The sequence below is a fragment of the Diceros bicornis genome, chromosome 33 (genome assembly GCF_020826845.1).
Source record: "Diceros bicornis minor isolate mBicDic1 chromosome 33, mDicBic1.mat.cur, whole genome shotgun sequence".
NCBI lineage: Eukaryota > Metazoa > Chordata > Mammalia > Perissodactyla > Rhinocerotidae > Diceros > Diceros bicornis.
Window position 1 is genome coordinate 25,218,875 of NC_080772.1, and position 24,271 is coordinate 25,243,145.

General features: G+C 40.7%; 1 protein-coding gene across 3 annotated transcripts in view; it reads right to left on the bottom strand.

Moving 5' to 3' along the window:
* The window catches only part of UBE2W (ubiquitin conjugating enzyme E2 W), a 139,075-nt gene that overhangs the window by 7,838 nt on the left and 106,966 nt on the right, over positions 1-24,271 (bottom strand). The window contains exon 6 of one of the 3 annotated variants that reach the window (XM_058528893.1): positions 16,492-19,002. The exons of 1 other annotated variant lie outside the window; for it this stretch is intronic. In XM_058528893.1, coding sequence (XP_058384876.1) covers positions 18,914-19,002 — 89 coding nt within the window. In that variant the 3' untranslated portion in view covers positions 16,492-18,913. Of the gene's footprint in view, positions 1-16,491; positions 19,003-24,271 lie in introns of those variants that run through there. One more of the 3 variants, XR_009216585.1, reaches the window with a different exon arrangement.

Sequence of the window (24,271 nt, forward strand, 5' to 3'; positions counted from 1 at the left end):
CTAGGAGACCATGCGCATGTTACTTACCCGATCAGTCAGTTTATTCTTTTGTTCGAGGAGATTACATGTGATAATATGTATGTAAATGTGATAATATACACAAAGCTGGTTACACAGGGCCTGACATGTGGTAGGTCTCATGAGGTGGGAAGTTAGCTATTGCCACATTTTCCTCCTGGGACCCTTTCCTCTGCTCCTTCCCTTCTTCACCTCTGCTGATTCCCTCCGATATGTTACATCCTCCCTAAATCTGCACTAGTCCTTGATTAATGACTTCTAGCTGCTCAAGCCTAGCATGTAGTCAACATTCAAATACGCACTTACTGAATGTGGTGAATGAATACATGCCCTTCACACCAGCAGTACCAAGGACCAGGCCCCACCTCTGTGCCTTTCCATGGCCTATTTCCTCTCCCTGCGTCCATCATCCCCTCAGCAGATGAGCAAATCATCCTTCAGATCATTCCAGCATCACCTTCCTTGACGGTCGTTCTCTGCCTCCTCTGAGTGGGCCAGCGCTGTTCTCCTGACCCTCTATTCTCTGACATTGTAGTTATATTAGATTGTTTTTGAGCCTGTCTCCACCCTCCAAACAGTGCATTGTTTACCGGCAGGCTCTGTGTCTCATTCATCTTTGTAGTCCCAGCAGCCAATAGCAAATGGGTGGAAGTAAATGCTTTTGGAATAAATGAATGAGTTTATGGATTTTGAAAATGACTCTGAAGTGGTCGGAAATTTTATTCCCTTTGATTCAGATCATTAAAGTTCATTGAGAACTTTATTTCCACTGTAACTTTTTCTTATAAATGATTTTAAGTCGTTGGTTATCCACTTGCTACCTAGGAGGCCATGGGCATATTACATTTAAACCTCAAATAGAATGAATTTTTAAAAGCCAATAATTATCCGAGACAAATTGTTTTTAAGCTTGAATCAGCACTTTGAATTGCCGAAGGTATCATCAGTACATGAAATCACCTGAGTGATGTGGACAGCCACACATACATTTATGATCTCCTTAGGATTTTACTTTAAGATAAAATATTTGTGTAGGAGTTGAAAATAATAGATATTTAAAGAGGAGTGGTCCTATTGGTAGCTAATTAAAACAAAGTAGCTGATTTATCAATGCATCTTTACCAAGTACCACTGAAGTCAAATATACAACAATCAGAAAAAGATAATGCTTTCAAATTCACTGTGGTCAGGTTTGAGCAACCTGAATGGGACAGATTCCAGAATCACAAACCAAGATTTCTCTTCCATCCATGTCCTCTCTTATAACATCCTTTTCTTGACATCTCTTTCCCTGTAAAATTCATCTAGCCCCCAGCCCCCACCATACAGGTTACTCTCCTTTATGTGCTGATATCTGAACATATTTTTATCATTACACAGTATTTGTTTCTTCTACTATACCTTCAGCCCCTTGAAGACGAGAACAATGACTTCCTCATCTCTGCTTCTCCAGCATCTAGCACAGTGCCTATGGTGATCAGTAAATGTTGGTTGAATGAATGGATTAGTGAATTTGACAGACATTTACTGAGTAGCTACTACAGTCGTGCTCTGCATAATGACAGTTCGATCAACAACAGACTGCATACACAACGATGGTCCCATAAGGTTTGTACCATGTAGCCTAGGTGTGTAGTAGGCTATACCATGTAAGTTTGTGTAAGTACTGCATGGGAGGAAGAAATTTTCCTCTACCCTTCTAGGTTCTCCTGGCTGGTCTAAGAATAAATTGACAAGACAGATTAACAGGAGAAAAACAAACAAAAATTTAATAACATGTATACATGGGAGAAACCCAGGAAAACCAAGAAACTTGCCAAAATGGCTGAAGCCCTCACCTTAAATACCATCCTCAGCTAAAGACAGAAGAAGATGTTGGGGGTGGGGAGAGTCAGGGACTTCAACAGGAAGGAAGGCAATTCACAAGTATGTGAAAAAGAGCGAACGTTTGGAAAACAAGTGTTTGGCCACACAGAAACAGAAGAACACAGAAGGGAGCCCAACAAACATTCTTTTCTAGGTTCTTCCCTGTCTACCACCTAGTACATGTTACGCCAAGGTGATAGCTCGCTTCCTGAGACAGGTTTTTTAATCTGAATTCTTTTAGGCAGTTAAGGGGAAGGTAACAAAAAAAACTTTCTGAGTCTTTTGTTTCTAAAAAATAATCAACCTAAAATAATCCTCATGTCAAAGAGACACATTTTGGGATGGCAAATTTTATTCCCCTTCAGTACACTCTATGATATTCACACAACGACGAAATCACTTAACAATGCATTTCTCGGAACTTATCCCATTGTTAAGTGATGTATAACTGTATGTGCCAAGTACTATTTGTGGCCCAGGGATACATAGCAATGAAAAAAATCTTAAAAGTCTTTGCCCTCATGGAACTTACAGAAGAATGAATGAATAGATAAATTCATAAAATAAACACCTCCAAATCCTTTACCTCTATTAGAATATCATTCTGGAAATTCCCGATGTCTTGGTGTGTTCACTAATAATTGATTGCTTGGGACTCAATATTTTTTTCCATAATAATGATGTCAAAATAGTTATTAAGGTATCAGATGCCTAAACTCTGTAGTAAAAAACAGTAGAAATAAATTACATTACAGATATAATCATTAAGAGTAAAGAAACAAAATTTTATTTAATAAAGGATAGAGAGGTCCTTTTATTTTTTATTTATTTTTTTGCTAAGGAAGATTCACTCTGAGCTAACATCTGTTCCAATATTCCTCTTTTTGTATGTGAGCCGCTGCCACAGCATGGCCACTGACAGACAAGTGGTGTAGGTCCACATCTAGGAACCAAACGGAGCATGACGAACTTAACCACTAGCTCACCAGGGCTGGCCCCAGAGGTCCTTTTAAGTCTTATGAAACATAATGTTCAAGAAATATTTTTGAATAAAAATAATAGCAAACCAATTATATTTATATTGACTTTTCTTTCTCCTTCATATCTATCATTTTCTCTCTAAAAATCTCAATTGTTTTCCTTGGGTATATGTACACTGTCCACTGTGCCAGAAATTTGATTCAGCTATATTCGGTCTAATATTTTGATTCTAATTCAGTTGTTAAATTTGTAATGGCATTAAGTCTCAATTTCAATCTTACTTTGCTAAAATGCAAGATGAGATAGCTTTATAGTCTGCTTTTGCATCTCAATCTGTGTTTTATCATCTGTAAATTGAGTTCTTTTGTTGAATGTGTACTCACCTGTATGACATTTGTCTATAGTGCAAAGCACTCATTGAAAGTATTCTTCTGTTCCATGGGTTATTTTTCTTCTAGCCTGGGTTCTTCCTCTGTCTTTTGAATGCAATGTTGCATTTTTTTTATTAGTATCATTTTTGCTGTAATGATTTACATAATTTTAACATAATTTATTTTCATTTTGCTCAAGCCTAATCTAGGAAGCTATCTCTAGATCTTCTATTAGTTTAGCTTTGCCCAGTAGAGCTTCTGGGAAAAATAAAATTATGTTTAGTTTCATTCATTGCATTAGTTTTTAGGAATGGGAGAGTGTGATATTGTGATATAATAAGAAATATTTATTTTGGTGTTCATTCAGGGTTCCTGTTACAGAGCTCCTAAAACTCCTGTAATTTCCTAAGTGACAAGAGTGATAGGACTATAATTTGTTATTATATTTGATTTTTGTTTCCAGCTCCTGAAATAGCTCAGAGTATTAAAGGAGAAAGGAGTGTCTTTTGTTATTCATAACAAGCCCCTTTCAACCACACCTGAGTTTATGTTAATAAAGTGACTTTTGGAAAGCACCTAAGGATGGGAGCTCTGGTTGCCAGGAGAACCAACCATGTGATTAGAGGGTTGAAACTTTTAACCTGACACTTTGACCTCCAGGGAGGGGAGACGGCTGGAGATCACCAATGACTGATTTAATTAATCATGCCTACATAATGAAACCTCCATAAAAAACACTCACTGAAGGCGAGAGCTTCCAAGTTGCTGAACATATCGAGGTGCTGGGGGTGTGGAATGCCTGGAGAGGGCATGGAAGTTCCATGACCCTTTTCCCATACCTTGTCCTATGCATCTCTTCAATTTGGCTGTACCTGAGTTGTATCCTTTTATAATAAACATGTACTCTAGTCAGTAAACCATTTTCCTGAGTTTTGTGAGCCACTCTAGCAAATTGTTGAACCTGAGGAAAGGGTCGTGGGAACCCTAGTGTAGGGTCACTAGCCTACATGCCCCTTAAGCCGTGCATCCTTGAAGCCCCTTGTCTGGGCTACGCACCAGCACCCGTGGTGGTAACACAGCCAATAGCTTGGCCAACCCAGCTGTTTCTCATGAGAGAGTTAGTGCAAAGAACGTCGCGGTCTGAGGGAACATGGAGGCCCTCTAGGGGGACCTGTGGTCCTTGGAATGCAGGTCATACAGGGACAGTCCCCCTTGGCAAGCACACAGCCTTTGTTCCTCTGCCTACTTAAGCAAGCTCCTCTCAGGGTCTGGTAGCAGGTGCACACTTCTGTCAAGCTGGCCACCATTGGACATTTCCTGTAAGTAACTCCCAATAAACCTATATGTCTCATTCACCATCTCTGGGTCTTTTCTTCTGTCTCTTAGCAACCTGTCCCACACTGCTCACCCAACTAGGCGCATGGCGGAACACCTAGATTATATAGCTGGTCAGTCAGAAGCACAGGTGACAACCTGGACTTGCGATTGACATCTGAAGTGGGCAGAGGGGGGACTGTGTCTTGTGGGACTGAGCCCTTAACCTGTGGGGTCTGCACTAACCCCAGGCTGTTAGTGTCAGAATTGTTTGGGGAAATCCATACATCTGGTGTCCGAAGTGTTGGTGTGAGTAGTAGAGTAAATAAAAACTGTGTTTTTTCCCATTTAGTTGGTGTCTGGAGAATCAGAGAATTGGATAGTAGTGTGGGAAAACAATCCAGAAAGAGAATCTATAATTTGGCTTTATTCCACCATTTTTACCCTAAATTTCCTATACTTTTCTTTGAATCATATATATCTAACAAAGCCTACAAATGTGCCTTGTTTATAATTAAGTTTCCTTGCAATGGAAATAAATTTGTAAAATCTTTGAACATGGTGGGGGTGGGGAGGGAGGATGGCAAGTGTTGCTTCTTAAGTAAGTTCGATGACTTCAAACCCTTTTTAATTGTGACTATTTTGAGAGGCATCATCTTAGCAATCACCTCTCCATCTTTCCCTATTGTCCCCCCCTTTTCAAAAGACTTCATTGTTCACAAAACATCCTTCTCCCTTCCCATTTATAAAGGAAGGAAAAAACTGAACTTTCCAGCTGTTTACACCTTCTCGTTCTTTCCTCTCTTTGGTAATTGTCAATGGCATTCTGAATTAGTAATATATTTCAGTGTAATAAACCAACCCAAAATTTAGTGGTTTAAAAACAACAGCAGTTTCTTTAGTTCAGGCAGTTTGGGCAAGACCAACAGCTTGTCCCTGCTCCGTGCAGTATCCGCGAAGGCAGCTCACAGGCTGGGAGCCCGAATCACGTACGGGTGCACTCACTCCTGTCCACGTTTGATGCTGGCTGCCAGCTGGGACCTTGGCTGGGGCTCTCGGCCAGAACACCTACCTGTGGCCTCTCTGTGCAGCTGCTTGGCTTCGTCTCAGCATGGTGGCTGGGTTCCAAGAAACAGGAAATCAAAGACACCAGTTTTTCAAGGCCTGGGCCCAGAAACTGGCACAGATATGCTGTGAATTCTGCCACATTCTATTGGCCAAGTAGTCATAGGGCCCAGATTCAAGAAGCAGAGGACCTGACCCCAGCTCTCCGTGGGAGGCATGTCAAAGAATTTTAGGGTCACATTTAAAACCCCACGCATTCTCTGAAATATCTCCCTTGTCTTTTCACTGTATTGCTCCTGTATTAAAATAAACGTGACATTGGAAATTTCCTTCTATGGATACCTGGCTCTGCATGAATCACGGCAGCCGACCTCCCTTGTCTAACACCCTCCTTGCCCACTGGAGGCCGTTACACACCTGAATTGTGGAGATTACAAAACCAGGTTCACGAGGAACAGGGCTTAATAAGCTTTTCTAGTCCACTCTCCTCCCCAGGTCAAGGGGGAGGCTTTGGGCAGGTTCAGGCAGTTAGCAGTTGCAGCAGCAGAGACATGAGGGGTAAGCTGGAGGCTGGAGGAAACTCCCGGGCAGTAACGTACAATTGTAACATTTAATCATGCTGCGTTTCTGGGACACGCTGCAGTGGCAAGTGGGCCATGATCATGATGCCAGTGAGGAGGTGAGATGTGACCTAGGAAGGGACCAGAAGGCAGCCAGACAAGGACAGGCCGACGGGCAGTGTCAAGAGCGCTCATCACCCAGAGCAGGGGTTGTTCTTCCTCTCCTAGCCCCACCCCAGCATCACCTGCAGGCGCAAGCCATTTGTTCATTTAGTCATTCAACATATATGCCCGTGACAGGGTCCAGAACATACTACCCCAAAATATGGCACCTGGGCATATTGAAAATTTTAAGCTGAAGAAATTTGAGAAATGGCATGTGCAGGAAGGACTTTCTGACCTTCCTGTGGAAGAGGTCATAAAACCCTCATGTGAGAGGTTATCCCTCTACACCTGGAGGAAAGGAGCATCCTCATCTCGAAAGATGAAGGGACACAGAAAGGAATCTGCATGGACAGGCCTTGCTAAGTTTCTGCCAGTTCACTACGTTTACCTTATTATCTTTGTCCCATCATATCTTGCCATGACTTTCCACTCTTCATCACACCTGGCATAAAAGCACGCAGGTTTAATTGTGTCTTCACGTCTTCATTTCTTCATGAAGGCTCCCATGGCACGTAAAACTTACATTAAATAAATTTGTATGTTTTCTCTTCTTAATCTGTCTTTTGTTACAGAGGTTCCAGTTAAGAACTTAGACGGGTCAAGGAAAAAGATTTTTTTCCTCCCCTATACCTGCCAATGACAGTGAGGCCTACTGGTGTATTAAGAAATCATCTGGTGCCTCTCTATATTCCTGCTGCTGTGTGGGGCCAGCTGACCTGTCTGCTCCCTCAGCTCAAGGTCCTGGTATTGTTGTTCTCTCCATCTTGCCAACTGCCCTCCCACACACACACGCGTGTGCGCACGCTCAGGCACACATACACACACACCCACCATTTCTTAAGACCTGATATACAACTTCTCTTGTCTAGTACCTGCTGCCCTCTATGCCTAGGGCTGCAGCCACCAAGTCTTCTTCACCTCTTAAGATAGCTTCCCCAAGGGCTGCCCAGATGTCCACGGATAATAAACCACCGCTGCCTCAAAGCTTGGCTCTTGACTCTCTCTTCTTCTTCCCACCCCAACTATGACCACCAACCTTTACTGAGTTTGAATTAAGTTTACCACACCTACTCAGACCTATTCCAACCTTTTGGAAATGTATACTCCTAACTACCTAATTTGCTTGCAACTGCACTGAGGAGTGCACCCTTGACTTTTCTAAGCGTCACACTGGCAGGACCACCACTAGGCTAAAACAGTGAGTGCAGAAGGTAAAGGAGACACAAATTCTTTACATAAGTCCACTTAAATGTTTCAATCTTCACAATCCTATCAAAACTTACATTTCTACGTTCTCCCAATCTAACTGTAGCCTGTGGCAGGGCTTCACCAATATGGTTGGTACACAGTGAATGAGGGTCCCATATCAAGGACTCTCAGAAATTTCTCTTCTCCATCCCCTGACCATCTTACCCATTCTTGTGTGTAAGGCTTTGGGTCCTGCTGGGGAGGGAGAAATTCCCCCCTATTCCCCTCTTGAGTTCTTATGGTTGGACCAATAATAAAATTGACACAAGACCAGATTAACAGGAGAAAAACCAATTTAATACATACTTATGGGAGATCATATTAATGATGCTCAGAGAGTGAACAAAGCAGGTAGTTTATATATCTTTTTTTACACAAAGAAACCATAAATTTGTGAGGAATTGACAAGACACAGAAACTTAGGTTTGGGACACATAATTAGTGAGGAATTTGAGCAGAGTTTAGACTTGAGGTAGTAAATTAGTAAAAGTAATAAGATTTTTATACAGCCTTCTCAGCCCTGAATTCCCCAGATCTGGTGATAAGGATGTTTATCTCCTGGTGTGGGAAGGGTACCTTTCACATGGGTGATTTATTTCCTGCTTTCAGAGGGAACAGAGAGAGGAGGTGCAAATGTCCTTTTTGTACTAGCTGCTTCTCAAATAACTTTAATTCAAAATAATCAATATGCCATTGGGGGATATTTTAGGGCAGCCTGCCCTGAGCCCCAACAGTCCCCAGTAAGGGGGTCGAGCCTAGGGACCCTGGCCCTTTTGTCAATCTTTATCTTGACTAATCTGCCTGACTCTTGGCCCAAGTGATTGCAGGTTGGGTTTCTCATTGTAATCTTTGCTTTCGGACTTTTAAAATTTCTCCAAACTGGGGTAAATAGAGCTGACTTGTTTGGGGCCCTTTAATATCAGGGGACCAGCAGGGTGTCCCATTGGCCTGCCCAACTTTTGATAGTGTAGTATTAAGACTGTTTTAACCTCATCAATGTCAGTTTTATTCAACTCATTTTTAAATAACTATCTAAAGATTTCCACTCTACTGGGATGCGTCCCATGACTCTCCTCTTTCTTTTGTCTCTTTGTTTCACCCCTATCAATAGTTCCTTTATTTACCTTATTTCTTAATAATCTTTTAAAAATTTTCATCCACCTAAGACTAGTCCCTTGACTCTTCCCTCGGCCTCTTCCCATTCTCTTGTAAATTAACCTAATGTTTTTATAAGCATCCGTAAGACTCATGAAGGGAAGATAAAAGAGCGAATTTGATAAGGCTCCCAGACTGTTGCTCCATTATGTAGCACTAAGGCTATACGGGGTGCTCACGCACAAGGGGGCCCCTTAACCACAGCATTTACCATGACTCAGGTAACCAGCGTATTCAGCAAGTGCATACCCTGATTACTATGAGGCCAGTTCCACATGCATATCAAGCATATCAGCTGCTTCATCTGGGGTGTTCCACCTGCATTTACAGAGGGAGTGGGGCAGTCTCCCTTCTCAGGGTAAACAGATCTCATAGCGGCTTTTACCCCATCCACCAGGCTGGCTATTCCCTTAGGAACAACCTGCTATACGTGTCTGGATCACGTATAGCCACCTGCGATTGTTCACAATAGTGAGCCGTGGGTCCTGTGTGAACCCAAACGTGATCTTCCACATGCAGCATTCAAAACCACAGACACTCTCCCTAAATTACTCTCACAATCCATTTTCGTAAAAGTTCTTCAAGAAGCGGATCACACCAAGCCACAAACGAGACTCTGTCACACAGTACTCCCTGCTTTCAGCAGGTTTTTGGTTTCTCCCCCCGACATATGGACTATCTTCTTGGTGACCAGAGGTCTTAGAGATACTCTCCGTTGTCCCCACACAATTTTTCCCTTTGTGGCAGGCTTTGAAGCTAGTGGCCTAAGCTCAGACCAACCGAAATCTGAGCTTGGTCTAGCAGCAAGGTCCAACCCAGCACTGTCTTTTAATTTCATTTTAGTTATTACGGATAACAATAACCAAGGGATTGTATATTTCACCTTTACTTATCGGTTTGTATTTCCTTATGCATCCAGGAAACCAACTCCCTGGGAGTTGTATTAATCTCTAAATTCCGTTGGTAACTTTTAGCTTTAGTAACTGATTGCAGCACCGCGTGCATGCGACCGTGAGGTCTTCCAGGAGTCAAAGGCTGCTCATTCAAACCCTTTCATCCTCTCACGTCCCAAACCACATGTTTCCTTGAGGTGGGCTGTTCTAGTAAATCCCACTTTTCTGACACCAACTAAAGGTAAACATTTCTCTATTCACATTTCTGACACCAAATTTGCGAGTTTTTCCCACACCAACCAATTTTCCAACTCCCTGGACACTAACTGGATGTCCTACAGTTCAGTCCAATTTTGACACTAACTACCCAGAGTGAATGCAGACCCCACAGGTTAAGGGCTCAGTCCCACAAGACTTTTCCCACTTCAGGCTCCAATCACAAGCCCCAGGCCTTTGGCATTTCTGAACAACTTGGCTACAAATCAGGGGTTCCTGACTCCTTCTCCACCCGGGTTTGATAATTTGCTAGGACAGCTCACAGAACTCAGGGAAACACTTATGTTTTGATTACTATTGCTTTGTAGTATATTTTGAAGTCAGGAATTGTGATGCCTCCAGCTTTGTTCTTTTTTCTCAGGATTGCTTTTGCTATTTAGGGTCTTTTGTTGTTCCATATAAATTTTAGGATTCTTTGTTCTGTTGCTGTGAAGAATGTCCTTGGGATTATGATTGGGATTGCATTGAATCTGTAAATTGCTTTTGGTAATATGGACATTTTAACTATGTTTATTCTTCCAATCCATGAGCATGGAATATCTTTCCAATTCTTTATGTCTTCTTCAATTTCTTTGAATAATGTCTTATAGTTTTCAGTGTATAGGTCTTTTACCTCCTTAGTTAAACTTATTCCTAGATATTTTATTCTTTTTGTTGCAATTGTATGTGGGATTATAGTTTTGAATTCTCTTTCTGCTATTTCATTGTTAGTGTATAGAAAAGTAACTGATTTTCATAAGTTGATTTTGTACCCTGCAACTTTGCCAAGTTGTTGATTATTTCTAATAGTTTTCTGGTGGATTCTTTAGGGTTTTCTACATATAGAATCATGTCATCCGCAAACGCTTGTGTCACTTCTTACTTTCCAATTTGGATTTATTTCTTTTTCTTGCCTAATTGATCTGGCCAAAACCTCCAGTATTATGTTGAATAGGAGTGGCAAGAGTGGGCACCCTTGCCTTGTTCCTGTTTTCAGAGGAACGGCTTTCAGTTTTTCCCTATTAAGTATGATGTTGGTTGTGCGTTTGTCGTATATGGCCTTTATTATGTTGAGGTCCTTTCCTTCTATATCTGTTTTATTGAGAGTTTTTATCATAAATGGATGTTGGATCTTGTCAAATGCTTTCTCTGCATCTATTAAGATAATCTTGTGAGTTTTATTCCTCGTTTTGTTAATGCGCTGTATCACATTGATTGATTTGCAGACGTTGAACCATCCCTATGTCCCTTGTATAAATCCCACTTGATCATGGTGTATGATCATTTTAATGTATTGCTGTATTGGATTTGCCAATATTTTGTTTGGGGATTTTTGCATCTATGTTCATCAGTGATATCGGCCTGTAATTTTCCGTGTATATGTTGTCCTTGTCTGGTTTTGGTATCAGGGTAATGTTTGCCTCATAGAGTGAGTTATGAAGTGTTCTATCTTCTGTAATTTTTTGGAATAGTTTGAGATGGATAGGTATTAAATCTTCTTTGAATGTTTGGTAGTATTCTCCAGAGAAGCCATCTGGTCCTGGACTTTTGTTTTCTGGGAGGTTTTTAATTCTATTTCAATCTCTTTACTTGTGATTGGTCTATTCAGATTCTCTATTTCTTCTTGATTCCATTTTGGGAGGTTATATGAGTCTAAGAATTTGTCCATTTCTTTTAGGTTATCAAGTTTGTTGGCATATAGTTTTTCACAGTATTCTCTTATAATCCTTTGTATTTCTATGGTATCCATTGTAATTTCTCCTCTTTCATTTCTAATTTTATTTATTTGAGCCTTCTTTCTGTTTTTCCTAGTGAGTCTGGCTAAGGGTTTGTCAATTTAGTTTATCTTCTCAAAGAACCAGCTCTTAGTTTCATTTGTCCTTTCCATTTTTTTTAGTCTCTATTTCATTTATTTCTGCTCTAATTTTGATTATTTCCCTCCTTCTGCAGACTTTGGGCTTTGTTTGTTCTTCTTTTTCTAGTTCTGTTAGGTGTAGTTTAAGATTATTTATTTGAAATTTTTCTTCTTTGTTGAGGTAGGCCTGGATTGCTATAAATTTCCCTCTTAGCACTGCTTTTGCTGCATCCCATAAGAGTTGTTTTCATTTTCATTTGTCTCCAAGTATTTTTTAATTTCTCCTTTGATTTCTTCATTGATCCAACAGCTGTTCAGTAGCATGTTGTTTAGTCTGCACATATTTGTGACTTTCCCAGCCTTTTTCTTGTAGTTGATTTCCAGTTTCATACCATTGTGGTTGGAAAAGATGCTTGACATGATTTCAGTCTTCTTAAATTTATTGAGGCTTGCCTTGTTTCCCAACATATGGTCTATCTTTGAGAATGTTCCATGTGCACTTAAGAAGAATGTGTATTCTGCTGTTTTTGGAAGGAAGATTCTATATATATCTATTAAGTCCATCTGGTCTAGTATTTCACTTAAGACCACTGTTTTCTTGTTGACTTTCTGTCTGGATGATATATCCATTGACATAAGTGGGGTGTTGAGGTCCCCTACTATTATTGTGTTGCTGTCTATTTCTCTCTTTAGATCTGTCAATAGTTGCTTTATATACTTTGGTGCTCCTGTGTAATGTGCATGTATATTCATAAGTGTTATGTCCTCTTGGTGGATTGTCCTTTTTATTGTTATATGCTGCCCCTCTTTGTCTCTCATTGTCTTTTTTATCTTTAAGTCTGCTTCGTCTGATCTAAGTAGGCAACACTTGCTTTATTTTGTTTGCCGTTTGCTTGGAGTATCCTCTTCCATCCCCTCACTCTGAGCCTGTGTTTGTCTTTAGAGTTGAGATATGTTTCCTAGAGGCAGTATATTGTTGGGTCTTGTTTTTTAATCTATCCAGACACTCTGTGTCTTTTGATTGGAGAATTCAATCCAGTTACATTTAGAGTGATTATTGATATATGGGGGCTGAAGACTGCCATTTTATCTCTTGTTTTCCAGTTGTTCTATATTTCCCTTGCTTTTCTTCCCTTGTATTTCTGACTGCCATTTCAGTTTGGTGGTTTTCTGTTTTCTCTTTATTTATGAGTTGTGGCTCTGCTTTGATTTTTTGTTTAGTGGTTACCAGGAGGCTTGTATAAAAGATCTCATAGATGAGATAGTCCATTTTCTGATAGTCTTTTATCTCCATTAGCCTAAGCAGGTTCCATCCCTTTCCTCTTCCCCTTCTGAGTAATTGTCATGAATTGTTCTTTTCTCTGTTATGAGTTTGTGACTAAATTGAAGTCTTTATATTTATTTTTGATGCTTTCCTTCTCTTTGTCTTTTGTGTTGAATTAAGTGTTTACTGACCTATTCCAATATATAGCTGCAATTTTCTGATTCTATCTGTCTATTTATCTCCTTGCTCAAGGTTTTGTAAATCTTTGCTTTTTAGTTTCAGATAGGAGGGCTCCTTTCAATGATTCTTGTAGGGCAGGACTAGTGGTGGTGAACTCCCTCAGCTTTTGTTTATCTGGAAAAGCTTTTATTTCTCCATAGTATCTGAAGGATAGTTTTGCTGGATAGAGTATTTTTGGCTCAAAGTTTTTGTCTTTCAGTATTTTGACTATATCATTCTATTCTCTTCCAGCCTATAAGGTTTCTGCTAAGAAATCCATTGAAAGCCTGATAGGGGTTCCCTCATAGGTTATTCTTTCTGCCATGCTGTCCTTAATGTTTTTTTTTTTGTCATTGACTTTTGCCAGCTTTACTTCTATATGCCTTGGAGAGGGTCTTTTCATGTCAATATATTTAGGAGATCTGTTGATTTCATTCACTGGTATTTCCAGCTCCTTCCCCAGGTTTGGGAAGTTCTCAGCTATTATTTCTTTGAATAAGCTCTCTGCTCCTTTCTCCCTCTCTTCTCTCTCTGGAATACCTATAATCCTTATGTTGCTTTTCCTAATTGAGTCAGATATTTCTCAAAGAATTTCTTCACTTTTTGAAAAATCTTAGTTCTCTCTCCTTGTCCACCTGAAGCATTTCTATATTTCTATACTCTAAATCATATACTCTAAATCACTAATTCTGCCCTCCATAATGTCAGCTCTATTTTTTATGGATTCTAGATTATTTTTTATCTCATTAATTGTGTTCTTCATATCCAGAATTTCTGTTTCTTTCTTTTAGAGTTTCAATCTCTTTGGTGAAGTATTCCTTCTGTTCATTAATTTTATTCCTGAGCTCATTGAAATGTCTTTCTGAGAAGTCTTGTAACTCATTGAGTTTCTTTATGATAACTATTTTGAATTCTGTCATTTAGATTGTAAATTTCTGTGAGCTCTGTGTTGGTTTCTGGAGACTTGTCATTTTCCTTCTGCTCTGAAGTGTTAATGTAGTTCTTCATGGTGTTTGATGAAGTGATCCTTTGCCAGTACATTTGTGTTAGTATCAGGTTGCAGATTCCACCTGCCACCACTAGGGGGTGGACAGGAGCTGTGTTTTCTGATCCTGCTCCATCTGCTGGAAGTTATACAGGTAGGGCTACTCTGTGTTCACCCCAGCTGTTCATAGCTGTTCTGCAGGTTGCACTCACATGCCATGGCCTCTATGCTGGGCAGGCAGGTTGGGCACCCTAGGCAGGGCCTCTGTGCTCAGCAGGGGACTGGCTGAGCTGCTGTGCACTAGGCAGGAGGGTCACCTAGGTGGGGGCTGAGCCACCACTTGGTGGGCCCCCTGGGCTGCTGTGCTACCTGGGTGGGGGTGCCTTCTGAGTAGGCAGGGCATCTTCCCACCTGTGCTATGCTAAGGGTGGGGTCACCCATGTGAGGACCCACCACTTGGTGGGTCCTGTGGGCTGCTGTGCTCCGTAGGCTAGGGCGCCTTCTGGGCAGGCATGGCACCTTCTCGCCTGCACTGTGCTAAGGCTGGGGGGCACCCATGCAGGGGCTGAGCCACCACTCAATGGATCCCTCTGGCTGCTGTGCTCCATGGCTGGGGGCACCTTCTGAGCAGGTACGGTGCCTTCTCACCTGCGCTATGCTAGTAGGGAGGGGTGCCCATGTGGTGGCTGAGCTGATGCCACTCTGCATAGAGCATTTCAATGGCCGGGGCCACCATGGCATGTTGTGCATTCCTGTGGGCTGAGCTGCAAGTCTGAAAGTGTTCACCCAGGCCAGACTTTCCCCACCTCTTCTTACAGTCACTGGTGGCTGCTGTGTGAGGATCCTTGAACTGGCTTGCTGCCGCCAGGGAGGGGCTGGGTTGCGCTTACTTAGTTCCACTGCCTCTTGGGGATCCAGTCCACCCACCTTGAGATGTATAGGGGCGTAGATCTCTCAGAATCCTGTTATTCTGTGCAGGCAATCCTCTGCTGGTTAATGAATACCAATTAGTTGTAACTTAAAGGGGAGAGACTGAGGGAACAACTCACTCTGCCATGATGCTGACGTCACCTATGTCACTTGGATCTCAGGCAGTACTTCTGCAAAGAAACAGTCTTACTGGCTTTCAAGACTCTAAGGACCAGCTGTGTGGGAAGTCACGCCAGCCTCTGTGGGAATTTTTTAAATGGACCCCTCTGGGTGGACACAGCTCCATAAGCACAAACGTTACAGAGTACATGTCACCTTTGTGCTAAGGAAAAAGAAGTGAGCAGAAGACACCCTAGATTTCCAGCCTTATTAGCCCCTCAGCTGGGGCTTTTGTGAAGAGGCAGAGCAAAACAGTGAGCACATTGTCTCTGGGCTGAGGGGCTCAGTCAATTCCCTTAAACTAGCTGGTGGCTTAGTTAATACCCTTAGGTCAGAAATGGCCTAACCACTCCCAGCCCACTCCCAGGTTAGTACCACTTTTCCACTTCCATCCAGTGAATAAGTGTCTGTCCCTTCTTTATAGAACAAAAGGAATTAAAACACTCATCACTGGATCCTATCAAGTTGCAGTTTCCCCAGCACTTCTTTTAGAAGCAGACTAAATGAATACTGTCAGAATCAGCCTTGGATCCCCTAAATCCAGAATACGAAGTCAGAACCAGTCTAAAACAAGATTAACAATACCAAATATGGAAACTTTTGACCTCTGGATTCCCAAATTCCAGACCATAATTAGGACTTACCCAGAATATCATGTACTGTAATTCCATGGAATCATTTCAACAGACATTAATAGATGTTATGTGAGGAAAGGATTAATTGATTAAATATGTCTAAGATGCTGTGAATTCAATAAAGTTAAAGACGCTTCTTTACTGCAGAACTTCTCAGAGCCTTTCTTCTGCCAGTATAGATGGAGTCTCCAAGAAGGGATACGATATGCTCTCTGTTTCCCAAACTCGTTTGGCCGTAGGAACTTTTTGGCAGGGAGCACATTCATGGAGCACTGTTTGAGAAACATTGAGGCACAGTCGGAGACAAGCAGAGGGACTCAGCCTATAGATGGAGCTAAAGGCTCCCATTCCCAACTAGGAATTGGAAGATTTCTGGTAAAATAAGATAGTTCATTACATTGCTAATTTCCCCCTATATCTTTAATCATCAACTGTTCATTATTTTAAATAGACTTCATTTTTTAGAGCAATTTTAGGTTCACAGCAAAATTGAGAGGGAGGTATAGAGATTTCCCATATACTCCCTGCCCCCACAAATGCACAGGCTCCCCCCATTATCAACATCCCCTACCAGAGTCGTACATTTGTGACAAATGTGACACTGACACATCATTATCACCCAAGTCCACAGTTTAAATTAGGTTTCACCATTTGGTGGTACTTTTTGTTGGTTTGGCCGAATGTATAATGACATATAGCCACCAACTGATCATATTTTCATAGATGTTTATCTCCATTCTCTAGTAGCTCTATTTTCTTAGATTTACAATTTAAAATGTCATCTTGAAAGTATCATTGATGGCCAATGTCTAAAAAGACAGGTTTCAATGCCTTAAAGCAAGGTTAGCAAACTACGGCCTATGGGTCAAAAATGACCTGCTGCCTGTTTTTTGTAAATAAAGCTCTTTTTAAAAATACAGCCACATCCTTTCATATACAAGTTATCTATGGCTGCTTTGATGCATCTGCAGAGTTGAGCAGTTGCAATAGAGACTATAGGCCCCCCCAAAATAGAAAATATTTACTAGCTGGCTATTTATAGGATAAGTTTGCTGGCCCCTACTTAAAAGAGAACATGAAAGGTGGTATTAGTTCCATGCTCAATATATATGTCTTTTTCAAAGTCATATTTCAACAGATTTTGCTAACTTAAGCTTGAAATAATACAATTCATTATATTTTGTACCCTTTAACCATCTCCGTGTAATCTGAAAATTTTCCTTCCTCTTTTCTCAGAGAGTCTTCTACTCTTCAATAATAAACTTCTCTCTCCTAAATATGAAAAGTACACGGAAACCATTTTTTTAGATTGGTGCTTCTGGTTAAAAATGGCAGATTGAACACATCCATCTCTTGTCCTTCCAAAATCCTATTATAATGAAGTCAAAGAATTTAAAAGGTATAAGATCATGAAGACAAATAGAAAACACAATAATGAATAAAAAATATTTAAGAACCCAGCCCGGTGGCATAGTGGCTGCATTTGCATGCTCTGTTTCGGCGGCCCAGGGGTTTGCAGGTTCAGATCCTGGGTGTGGACTTGCGCACTGCTTGTCAAGCCATGCTGTGGCAGGCATCCCACATATAAAGTAGAGGAAGATGGGCAAGGATGTTAGCCCAGGGCCAGTCTTCCTCAGCAAAAAGAGGAGGATTGGCAACAGATGTTAGCTCAGGGCTAACTTTCCTCACCAAAAAAAAAAAAAAATTTGAGGTTATGGAGACTGTGAGGATCCCATTACCATGTTCCTGTCCCTGGTCTCCTTTGCCAAGGGCAAGTCAAAAACCATCCTGGTGAAAAAAATCTGCCTCCTGTGATTTGAAGGCCACTGTGAAAGAAAACAATGCACTGAAAGAAAGTTCTTCATATTAGGACATATATCATTGCATCACATTTATTTATCTTTCTAGATACTTTTATAGCCCTTAATAAAAAATATTAAAATAAAAAAATATTTAAGAAAGTTGAAAATATGCGTAGTGGATGGTGAAGTGATAACTAATTTAATGAGCCGAGGAAGCTGAACCTAAGTGCCCAGTGAAAAATGAAACTGAGTTAACGAGATGAATCCTGGCACAGCCCAGAAACAGAGGCACCAGATAGTGCTTAGAAGGGATAAGGCATTAGGCTTACAACATAAGAACTGATTGAAAAATCTATATAAGGAGCCATTAAATTAGTTTCTACCCCTGCAGCAAATAGCTAAGCAACTCTGTTTTGTTCAGCCCGCCAATGAGATGGGAGGTTTATTCTCTGGAGAAACACCCACAAAGGCCCAGGGCTCAGGAACACAGGCATAGGGTAAAGGGTTGAGCACAGGGGTTTCTGGGAAAGTGACTGTGCCTGACACATGCACCAAACCCTTCCCTCTCTCTGTCCGACTGCTAGTTATCCAGCAAAATTCACTCTCTCTTCTTCCATGATAACTGAGTTGTAGCTGGGAGAGTGGGATGCCAGGGAGGGAGCACACTTCCCAGCCCCATTGCAGCTAAATGTGACCAAAGGACTAAGCTCTCACCTGTGGAACATAAGCGACACGTTCCTGCACCTGATCTGCTCCTGGTTTTTCCTCTTTCCTGGGGTGAAACATGAATTAGTCTGAGACCCTGTTTCAACTGTATAGAGAAGGACAATGCCCTAAGGCAGTGGTCCTTAAACCTTGACATGGATCAAAATCACCTGAGTGTTTATGCAAACACTAAGCCCCACCCCCAAAGATTCAGACTTAGTAAGTCTGAGGTAGGCCTGAAAACGTGCATTTCTGACAATACTCAAGGTGATGCTGATGCTGTTGGTCCAGGGACCATTGTTTGAGAAACACTGCCCTAGGTAAGTACCTAAATAGAAAGGAACTGGCTCCCTGAATGACCAGGTGGAGACGAGCAGTCCATTTACCCAACCTTGACAGTTATGCAAAAGACAATGTTGTTCTTCAAGCTACTGCACTTTTGGATCTCTTCAGCAGATGCTTTCTATTCTAATTAATGGCCTCGCGCAGCTCCTGGAAGCGGCAAGCTGACACACTGCTGGCAAGAGACCAACGATTTCTCTGGAGAACCTGGTTGCCTGCAGAGAAACAATTTATGGATACTGTTGGAGTTACCCAATAACAACAGCAACGACAAGCAGGCTTAGTTTCACCACACTACAGTAAATCCTGTCAATAAGCCATGCCCACGCACAGAGACTAGTCAGCTTTAGCGCTTCCTAGACACGGGAAGAAAGCATCTAACATGAAAGACAAAGACCAGAAATGAAAGAGAAAAGAAATGAGACTAAGATGAAACAGAGACAATACAAGGAACAGAAGTTTGCTTTAAAAAAATATATCATTAATCAGAGTTGAGAGAATAATTGTATCCTTGAAAAAAGAACTGGATGCTATAAAAAAAGTTATAATCTGAAAAAAATAAGTTCTTAGAAATTAAAATGATAACTGGAGTAAACATTAAAGTAGAAGAATCAGAAAAAAAAACACATAAGCAAAGAGGTAGACAATTGTTTTTTTAAAAAGGAAAAAAAGTTTAGAAAATCAGTCAAAGAGGTGCAACATTTCTCTATTGAGACTTCTGAAAACAGAAGATGAAAGTGTGGAAATTACCAAAGAACATTAAAAGAAAATTTCCCCAAACTGAAGGACATGAATTTCCAGATTGAAAGAGGCCATCAGGCACCCCACACAATGAATGAACAAAGACCCATTTAAAGACACATCATCGTGAGCCTGGCTAGCTCAGTCGATAGAGCATGAGACTCTTAAAGACACATCATCATGAAATTTCGTACTTCAATGATTAAAAAAAAAAATCCAGGGGCCGGCCCGGTGGCGCAAGCGGTTAAGTGCGCGCGCTCCGCTGAGGCGGCCCGGGGTTCGCTGGTTCGGATCCCGGGCGCGCACCGAAGTACTGCTTGGTAAGCCATGCTGTGGCGGCGTCCCATATAAAGTGGAGGAAGATAGGCACCGATGTTAGCTCAGGGCCGTCTTCCTCAGCAAAAAAAGAGGAGGATTGGCGGATGTTAGCTCAGGGCTGATCTCCTCACAAAAAAAAAAAAAAAAAAAAAATCCAAAGCTTCCAGAGCTTTCATTTCCAGAAAGAAAACATATCACAAACAAAAGAATGAGAAAAAATGGTGTTGGCTTCTCAAAAGAAAAATTAAATCTAGAAATTAATGAAGAAATATCTTCAAAAAATTCTGAGGAAAAATTATCTCCAATTTAAAATTCTATACTTGGGGCTGGCCCAGTGGTGCAAGCGGTTAAGTGTGCGCACCCTGCTGCGGCGGCCCAGGGTTCGCCGGTTTGGATCCCGGTCGTGCACCAACGCACTGCTTGGCAAGCCATGCTGTGGCGGTGTCCCATATAAAGTGGAGGAAGATGGCCACGGATGTTAGCCCAGGGCCAGTCTTCCTCAGCAAAAAAAGAGGAAGATTGGCAGATGTTAGCACAGGGCTGGTATTCTCACACACAAAAAAATAATAATGATAAAATTCTATACTCAGTGAAACTATTAATCATGTATGAGGGGAAATACATTTTTAAACCTGAACTTCTGGTGTCTGCTTTTTTTTTCTACTAGGAGAATGAAAGCAAATGAGAAAGTAAACAAAGAAAAAGACATGAGACTCAGTAAACAGGGATCCAATATATGTGATACACAAAGGGATTTCCCAAGATGATGGTAAAGGGAAGTCTCTGAAAGACAGCTGTGGGACAGGCCCACACAGCAAAAAATCCACATCAAAACAGAAGAATGGAGGGCGTGGGTGGGGTGACTACTAGAGAAAATGGATCTGATACATCATCTGTGGAAGGTTGTATTACTCCTCTGCCAAATATTTTGGTTCTTTCCATGATGCCTCTCCTTTCAGTGCCCCTTCCTGAGATTATAGATCCCTGCCCCATTGATGTCAAGCTTGGCCAAAGGATCTGTTTGGTTCAATACATTGCGAGTAAAATGATGAGTAAATTCAGAAGGGAAACTTTAAGAGCTACCCAGGCACATGCCCTTTTCTGTTTGCCACAGACCAGCCAAGTTCCAAAAAGAGGCTGCTCCTCTCCTCACTGGGTCCCGGAGTGAAGGTAGCATGCAGCCAAACTGTGACAGATTTATGTCATGAGAAAGACAACAACTTTGCTCTTGTAAGTCACTGGAATTTGGGGGTAATTTGTTACCACAGCATGACCCAGTATGTTCTGACTGATACATTATCTGATACTTTTGACCATGTAGAAAACTGTATTGTGAGAGTGTGGGAAAAATTAGTGCTAGGTACCTGGAAAACTAAGCAATTATATTCATTCATTCAATAAATACTTATTGAAATCCTGTCATATGTCAGGAATTTTTCCTAGGCACTATAATATAATACGTAAAAAGGTCAAAGAGGCAAATATTAATGTCATAAAATGCTAATTAGAAAGGAGAAGCACAGCAAAGGAAACCATCAACAAAATGAAAAGGCAACCTACTGAATGGGAGAAAATATCTGCATATTACATGTCTGATGAGGAGGTAACATCTAAAATATATAGAAAACCCATACAACTCAATAGCAAAAAACTAAACAATCCAATCAAAAAATGGGCAGAAGATTTGAATAGACAATTTTCCAAAGAAGACAGACAGATGGCCAACACATACATGAAAAGGTGCTCAACGTCACTAATCATCAGGGGAAAGCAAATCAAAACCACAATGAGATGACACCTCACACCTGTCAGAATGGCAATTACCAAAAAGACAAGAAATAACAAGTGTTGGCAAGGATGTAGAGAAAAGGGAACCCTTGTGCACCAATGTAAATTGGTACAGCCACTATGGAAAACAGTACAGAGGTTCTGAAAAAATTAAAAATAGAACTGCCATATTATCCAACAATTTCACTTCTGGGTATTTATCTGAAGGAAATGAAAACATTAGCTCAAAAAGATATATGGACCCCCATGTTTATTGCAGCATTATTCACAATAGCCAAGATATGGAAACAACCTAAGTGTACATAACGGACAAATTAATAAAAACATTTGGTATATATGCGCAATGGAATATCAATCAGCCACAAAAAAGAAGGAAATCTTGCCATTTGTGACAACGTGGATGGACCTTGAGGGCATTATGCTAAGTGAAATAAGTCAGACAGAGAAAGATAGATACCAGATGATCTCACTTATATGTGGAATCTAAAAAAAAATCAAGCTCATAGATACAAAGAACAGATTGGTGGTTGCCAGAGGCAGAGGGTGGGAGGTGGGCAAAATGAGTGAAGGGGATCAAAAGGTACAAACTTCCAGCTATAAACTAATAAGTCATGGATATGTAATGTACGGTATGGTGACTATAGTTAATAATACTGTATTGCATATTTGAAAGTTGCTAAGAGAGTAGATCTTAAAAGTTCTCATCACAAGAAAAAAAAGTTGTAACTGTGTATGGCGACAGATGTTAACTAGACTTATTGTGGTGATCATTTCACAATACATACAAATATTGAATCATTATGTTGTACACCTGAAACTAAAATAATGTATATGTCAATTATCCCTCAACAAAAAAAAAAAAGGAGAAAAGTTATTACCACTTGGTCCCTTTGGGAATAATATTCACATAGTTATCATATAAGCAATGATGAGGATGAAGCGGGGGGAAGCAGTGGGCCAGGGAAGTAGTTAAACTATTTAAATCCTTGTACATCATATTAGCATAATATCTAAAATTGATAAATCAAAAAATAAGATATAAACATATTATGTAAAATTTTATGGAATATACACAAACTATTAGAGCTAATAATGAGTTCAGCAAGGTTGCAGGATACAAGATCAATACATAAAAATCAATTGTATTTATATACAGACAACAATAAGCAATCTGAAATTGAAAGTCAGAAAAAAATTATATACAAAATAGTATCAAAAAGAATAAAATATTCAGGAACAAATTTGATAAAGGAAATGTAAGACTTAAAAAAATGAAAATTGCAGGGGTTGGCCCGGTGGCGCAAGTGGTTAAGTGCGTGCTCCGCTGCGGCGGCCTGGGGTTCGCCAATTCAGATCCTGGGCATGCATCGATGCACTGCTTGGCAAGCCATGCTGTGGCGGCATCCCATATAAAGTGGAGAAAGATGAGCATGGATGTTAGCCCAGGGCCAGCCTTCCTCAGCAAAAAAGAGGAGGATTGGCAGATGTTAGCTCAGGGCTGATCTCCTCACAAAAAAAAAAAAAAAAAAGAAAGAAAATTGCAAAACATTGTTGAAAGAAATTAAGAAGGTCTAAGTGAATGGAAAGACGTTCCATGTTCAGAACTGGGAGACCTAATATTGTTAAGATGGCAATACTCCCCAAATCGATCTACAGATTCAACATAATCCCTATCAAAATCCAAGCTGGCTTCTTTGCAGGAATTGACAAACTGATCTTAAAATTCACGTGGAAATTCAAGCGACCCCAAATAGTCAAAACAATCTTCAAAAAAGGAGAACAAAGTAGGAGGACACATATTTACTGATTTGAAAACTCACTACAAAGCTACAGTGTCAAAATAGTGTTACTGCAGTAAGGAGAGCTATACAGATCAATGGATTCAAAGTGAGAGTCCAGAAATAAACCTATATTTGTATGGTCAATTGATTTTCAACAAGGGTGTCAAGACCATTCAATGGGGAAAGATTAGTCTCTTCAACAAATGGCGTTGGGACCATTTGGATATGCACATGCAAAAGAATGAATTTGGATGCCTACCTCACACCATATACAAAAATTAATTCAAAACAGATCAAAGACCTAAATGTAAGAGCTAAAAGTATAAAACTGCTAGAAGAAAACATAGGTGTAAATCTTTGTGACCTTGGATCAGCCAATTATTTTTTAAACATAACACCAAAAACAGAAGCAACAAAAGAAAAAATAAATAGAACTTCAACGAAATTAAAAACTTTTGCGTATCAAAGGATACTATCAAGAAAGTGAAAACAAACAACCCAATTAAAAAATGGGCAAAAGAGGGCTGGCCCCATGGCTTAGCGGTTAAGTGCGCGCGCTCTCCTGCTGGCGGCCCGGGTTCGGATCCCGGGCGCGCACTGACGCACCGCTTCTCCGGCCATGCTGAGGCCATGTCCCACGTACAGCAACTAGAAGGATGTGCAGCTATGACATACAACTATCTACTGGGGCTTTGGGGGGAAAATAAATAAATAAATAAAATCTTAAAAAAAAAAAATGGGCAAAAGATCTGAACAGATATTTTTCCAAAGAAGATATACAGATGGGCAACAGGAACATGAAAAGATGTTTAACATTACTACTTATTAGGGAAATGCAAATCAAAACTACAATGAG